The sequence below is a fragment of the Fukomys damarensis genome, unplaced genomic scaffold (assembly GCF_012274545.1).
Source record: "Fukomys damarensis isolate Sample0158 unplaced genomic scaffold, DMR_v1.0_HiC HiC_scaffold_5, whole genome shotgun sequence".
NCBI lineage: Eukaryota > Metazoa > Chordata > Mammalia > Rodentia > Bathyergidae > Fukomys > Fukomys damarensis.
This window is the reverse complement of record NW_022900917.1, coordinates 67,790,299-67,796,298: the sequence shown is the minus strand read 5'-3', so window position 1 is coordinate 67,796,298 and position 6,000 is coordinate 67,790,299. Positions and strand designations below refer to the sequence as shown.

At 37.4% G+C, this 6,000-nt stretch overlaps 1 protein-coding gene across 1 annotated transcript in view; it reads right to left on the bottom strand.

Annotated features, from left to right (window-relative positions):
- The window catches only part of Fam91a1 (family with sequence similarity 91 member A1), a 35,903-nt gene that overhangs the window by 6,788 nt on the left and 23,115 nt on the right, over positions 1–6,000 (bottom strand). The window contains exons 19-21 of the mRNA XM_033759239.1: positions 4,889–4,961; positions 2,082–2,231; positions 170–274 (exon numbers count right to left, since the gene is read on the bottom strand). Of these exons, the coding sequence (XP_033615130.1) occupies positions 170–274; positions 2,082–2,231; positions 4,889–4,961 (328 nt within the window). The remainder of the gene's footprint in view (positions 1–169; positions 275–2,081; positions 2,232–4,888; positions 4,962–6,000) is intronic.

Genomic DNA, 6,000 nt, shown 5'->3' with positions numbered 1-6,000 from the left:
AAAAAAAAAAAAAAAAAAACTGGCTAAAAAGTATACAATGTTTTTTAGAAAATTCATTTTAAAAACTCCATTACAGATATGAATAACAAATGACATGCAAATAACTTAGCAGAAAAGTGAAGCCTCAGAAATCAGTCTAAAATATTTCGAGGAACTTTTCACATCTTACCAGAGTTTTGTTTTGTTGCTGAATCTATAGTTGCTTCCTCAATGACCATTTCGAATGACTCTGTACTTCCATTTACATCTGAGCCAGATGCCAAATCCAGCTCTCCTGATAGAGAAAGGAAGACAGAGCACTGGGGTTCCAGTACAGTACTCAGCAGGAGCTGTTTAATAACTCAGTCCTGACATAAAGAAGACATCAAGCCACGGTGCTGATGATGGGAAGAAATGAGTAACTTAAGACCTAAAACAGTGGTTCTAAACCAGAGGAACAATTATTCCCCGAAAGACATTAAGCAATGTAGAGAAACAAGATTTTCCTGATTTCTAGAGATCTTAAACATCTTACATGTACAATCCCCATGACAAAGAACTACCCAGCTTAAAATGCAAATAGTGCTGAGGGTGAGAAACACTGGCCTAAAGAAGGTAAAATTCAAAAAGCAGAGGATGAGTTTAGACCCGCACTTAACCATGACTAAAGCCATTTCTGGCCTTGTGGGATACAGGCTGACAACACTGCTCTTCAGAATTCCTTCTGTGGTTCCACTTTTGTTTCAGCTTTAAACTTTAGGTCTCCTAGGGCTTATCCACGTCTCTATTTTCATCTTCTACTCCTCAAAAACCTTTTCTTTTGTCTAAGATGAGCTACTGTTTCCTAATTCCCCCTGCCTAAAAGGCTTCCACCCTAAAAACAAACAAAACTCCTCCACTATCCTCTTGTCTAGCTAACTCCTATTTTTCATAGCTCAGTCCACACTGCCTCCTCTGGGCTGCAAGTGTGGTTCTGTCCTGTCAGCACACCAAACAGCCATCAGTCTCCCAACACCTCCCTGTGGGCTGACTCATCTGTCTGCCTCATCTACTGTTTCACCCCTTGGAATAAAATGAGGTCTTGCCAATTTTCTCCAGCACTTAAACAGGTATTTGTTATTTAAATGCTTGTGGAATGAATGACATGAAAAATGAGAGCTATGGTAGAAACACCCTCTTCTCCAGAAAATGTCTCCTGTAGTATCTGACAGTTAGCTGTTGAAAGCTACCCAATACCTCTGGCCAAAGCTCAATGAACCACGAGTAGATATCTAACCCAAAGTGAGCCAACCTAATCTGTGGGGTGGCTCATGTTAATCACACTGTCTCAGGATTTCAAGTAAGAGGCTCGCGGGGTACAGTTAAGCAGTGACAGGCATCTGAACTGAAAGGTCTCCCACAGGACCAGAGCTGGCACCACAGCAACAAGACCCATATGCAAGTAAATATTACAGCAAAGCCGAAACAATCAGTAAGCATGAAAAGGTGATCTGAAAATGGAATTCAACAAGAACAGGGTGTTCTTGTTGAATATACCACTGTTAATGAGCAGGACAGACTGGAAAGAAGAAAAAGAAGACAGGAAAAGCCAAGTAGGAAATGGTGGCAACAACACATGTTTCAGGTAGCAAGATCCAGACTGGATCAGCAGTTATACAGAATCAAAAATGAGAGGGGAAAAATTTTTTTTTTTTTTCTGGTACCAGGGACCAAACTCAGGCAGGCACAGTGCCACTGAGCTAAATCCCTGGCCCTTGGCAAAAAATAAATATGAGAGACATTTCTAACAACAAACTTCACAGAACATGGAAAGCAACTATTAAGTTCACTTTGGAAGCATTTGCACAAAGAAGACCTGAGTTTTGAAATCATCGCTCCATAAGGCCAACTTAATTCAAAGCCTAGAAACAGCCACTCTATATGACAACCCAAGGTCATCACATCTCCTCAAGCGTACAACTGACCTTTTCCAATTGTCTTATCCTTTGATAAAAAATTAATTATAATTAAATATTCCCATAAAGGTATACTGCTTTTGTATATTAAGACTATTAAACTAAAAACCAGGTATCTTAACTCAAAGAGCCCAGCAGCTGGCTAACCTTTCTCATCAGAAGCATCGCTGAGTTTTCTACTTGCAAGTTGGCTAGAAGCATTCAGCATGGTGACATAGCCACAGAAATGCTGCAAGTCCACTTTGTTCCTTAACATCTGTAATGCTTTATGAACACCCATGCTGACACGAGTAAACTCTAGGAATAGAGATGACAACACATTAGTGGGAACTTGTATAACACAACAGCAAAAACTTGAATACAAAACTGCAAAGCTGGGTATGGCGGTATATACACCTATAATCCCAGCGCTCTGGGAGGCTAAGGCAGAATGACTACTGGGCATTCTCATGCTTCCTTTTTTTCCTTCAGTACTGGGCAATTCAGTGAGACCTTGTCCCAGAATTTAAGGAGGGGTCAGGGGGGTCACTCAGTGAGAAGGCCTTGGATTCAATCTCTACTGTAGTAAGGGGTGGGGCGGCTGAATATGCTTTCCTTTACTAAACAATTCTGTGAATTACTTTTATGCTTTAGTCTATCAAGAATGAATCCAATGAAAAAAATATGTGAATGCAAAAAGTAAAAAGAAAGAACCCTATTCACATTTAACACATACACAATCCTCTGCAGGATTGTGCTGCTGAGTAAACGGGGCCACTCTGTGGCAGACCTCTAGGCTTTTCTTCATGGTTCTGTCCTGCTCTGCATATTTACTTGGTGGGCTTCTATAAGGAGATGTATTAAAAATTTGAGTAGTTATTCATACTAACACCGATGCTAACAGTGTACTGAAATCATATGCTAATAAATTACTTAGCTATGAGCTAGAATTTTCATAAATATGTGAATGTGAGAAAGATGCTCTCTATCCTTATTAGAAGATAACTTTTTTTTTTCTTTTCTTTCCAGTGTTGGGTATTGAACTCAGGCCCTTCGCAATGACCTATATCCATAGTCCTTTTATTTTTTATTTTGAAACAGTCTCACGAAATTACTGAGTTCCCCAGGCTGGGCTCTGCCTCCCAGAGTGGTGGAATTACAGGTGTGCACCATCACATCTGACTTTTTTATAATTCATACAATAATCTTTCAAGGCAATAAGTGCCCATTAGTTCTTAGTATTTTATAAAACTTAAGATCCTGCTATCACTATCCTGTACAGTATATTCAAGTAAACAATTATTTTTTCTTTAGAATTTAACAAAAAAGGTATTAAGAGAATTAAATACCAAATTAGGTTGTGGGGAAGTATACATTTCTGAATAAGGACATACTTATTCACAACAAGCAGAAAAATGTATCTTAATTTCAAACATGAGACTTCAACATGGCTTCTAGCCATGTAAAAAGGAAAGTGATACTTATGAAATTCATTATCCTGTACTTTGGGAGAAAAAGAAAAATAGTGGTTGGGCTGGGGATTTAGCTCAGTGACACCGTGCCTGCCTTGCAAGCACAAGGTCCTGAGTTCGTTTCATGGCACCAAAAAACAAAAATGGTCAATATTTCGGAAGAAAAATAACTACCTGAAATAGTCAATATTCTCTAAAACCCATCAATATGGCTCTAAAAATCAGGAAAATAGATTACTGTGAAGCTGTGTGTGCGTGAAGCAGGAAGCAGAAGTGTTATACAAATATGTGTTAATCAAACAGTATTTTTTAATATAAAATCAGCCCACTGTATCTGCAGGGTTCCATATCCAGAGGCAACTACCACAGATCTAAAATATTTGAAAAAAATATATACTGAACACATACAGACTTTTCAAATCATTTTTCCCTAAACCATACAGTATGACAACTATTTACACTGCATTTATATAACATGTATTCAATATATATAATATGGAAATGATGTTTAAGTATAATGGAGTTTATAGGCTGTATGTAAACATATGCAAATATCATATCACTTTATGTAAGGAACTTGAGCATCTGTAGAGTCTGATATGCCCTGTGTGGGGAGACTCTTGGAACCAGTTCCCATAATACCAAGGGACAACTGTATTCAACTTGTTAATATTCAGAGAAAAGTTATCTTCTATATTAGAAAAGGACAAAGGATTTGCTTTTAAGAAATTCTTTGAGCGTCCTGCATCCAATGTACTATAGCTCACACCCAACAGCACAAAGAAACAATACTGATAGGGCCCTTCCCACCCTACACCCTCCTTCCTCACTAGCTTGATATGGCACAACCCAGCAGACACTCAAATCCCCTCTAAGAGCAAAAACAAAACTTAACAGCAAAGACAAATGCTGAAACGAGAAATATATGCAAGTGCTCTGTGAACTAGAAGGTGGTAATGAAAATGTTCATTAGCATTTGCTTTTAAATTACATAAATTTTTACAAAGTTGACTAAAAATTAAAATACAAGTCATTAAAACTCCAGCAGCAGCCTGTATGTACATGCACACACATGCAGATTGAGTAATCTGCAAATGACACTGAAAATTCTGCACTGAATCCTTTGAAAAGCCTCTGAAATGAATATATATACAATATAGGGGGAAAATATAAAATTGTCTAAGTATAAAATCTTCTCTATGGCTTATTTTCTCCCTCAACCTTCAAGTAAACAAACAATAAAAGAAACTAAAAGCCTAAACATACTGAAAATTTAGTCTTCCAACTAGCCAAATATCTAGTCGTTCTCTTCACCTCCACAACAATGTTCTTTCAAAAGTCCTAAATGGGTATTAATCTATCAGTTCTTGGGAGAAAGGCACATAACAGAATATACCCTTTGCTGATACTCTGTAACTTTCAAGAATTTACTCCTGTTATGTTTTCCACTGAATTATTGATATAATTAATGATAAAGTCAAATGGATACAATTCAAAAAGTACCTCCTTGTAGTTCTGTTTCATCAAATGGAAACGGTACATGGACAGTTTCTCCTATCCCATACAAACCATGTCCCTAAACAAAGAAACAAAGGTTGAAAGGTATACAAGAAACCCACATTTCCAATACCTGATATGCAAGCAATAAATAAGGTTGTGCCACTTAATGGTACATTTCACATTAACACTCCACCAAAATGTTCTCAACAATTTTCTAGTTTTCTACAGCCAACAATGACAATCTTACCTGTGTATTAACTTACAAGATGATGTTTCTCAAATTGAGCATATGAAAAAAACGGAGGCTGCCAGACTAACAGGTAAGTCAGGGAAGGGTGAGCCAGGCAAAGACTGAATGAATAAAGTCAAAGGCCCCATGCACAAGGCTTGGCTGTAGTTCTGAGAGAGAAAAACTCAGAAGAATCCCTACAATTGCTGCAGGCCACAGACCAGGAATGCAAAGCCCAAGTTTGTACCTTGGGATGGCAGAGACAGTATTCAAAGATTTTTTGCTACAACAGGATAACAACATATACTGTAACTGGAAACAACCAAAACACCCACCAATACCTGGAAAGGACTGGATAAATTATGGTGCATATGTTCAATGCAGCTGCATTTTACAAATAAAATGTAAAGATCTCCAACTTATAAACAAGAACAGCATGGAGAACTTCAGTGTATAACCACTTACATTTGCATAAATGGACACAGCAGAAGCTAATAAATGTGATTCTCATTTGGAGCAGAGGTGCGGAGTGGAAACTGGATATAGTACCAGAACCACGTAACTGTACTATTAAATGAAAAATTAGTTTAAAGAATCTGAGTCCCACTCTACTCTCTTTTTACAAATAATGTGCTTTCATCTATCACCTTCAACTAATATTCATTTTAACTTTTTAGTTTTAAACAGTTTGCATATATTTAATTCCTAAATTTGGTTTGGGCTTACAGTTATGTATGGAGAATTTACCTTTGTGTTTATATGTATTTAGCACCATTATGAGAGAAAATGTAACACTGTAAGAGACTCATATACTGCGTTACTCAAATTCAAGAAATCCTGGTCTATCCAAGAGAAATCATACTCATAAAACACTTAGAATATATTT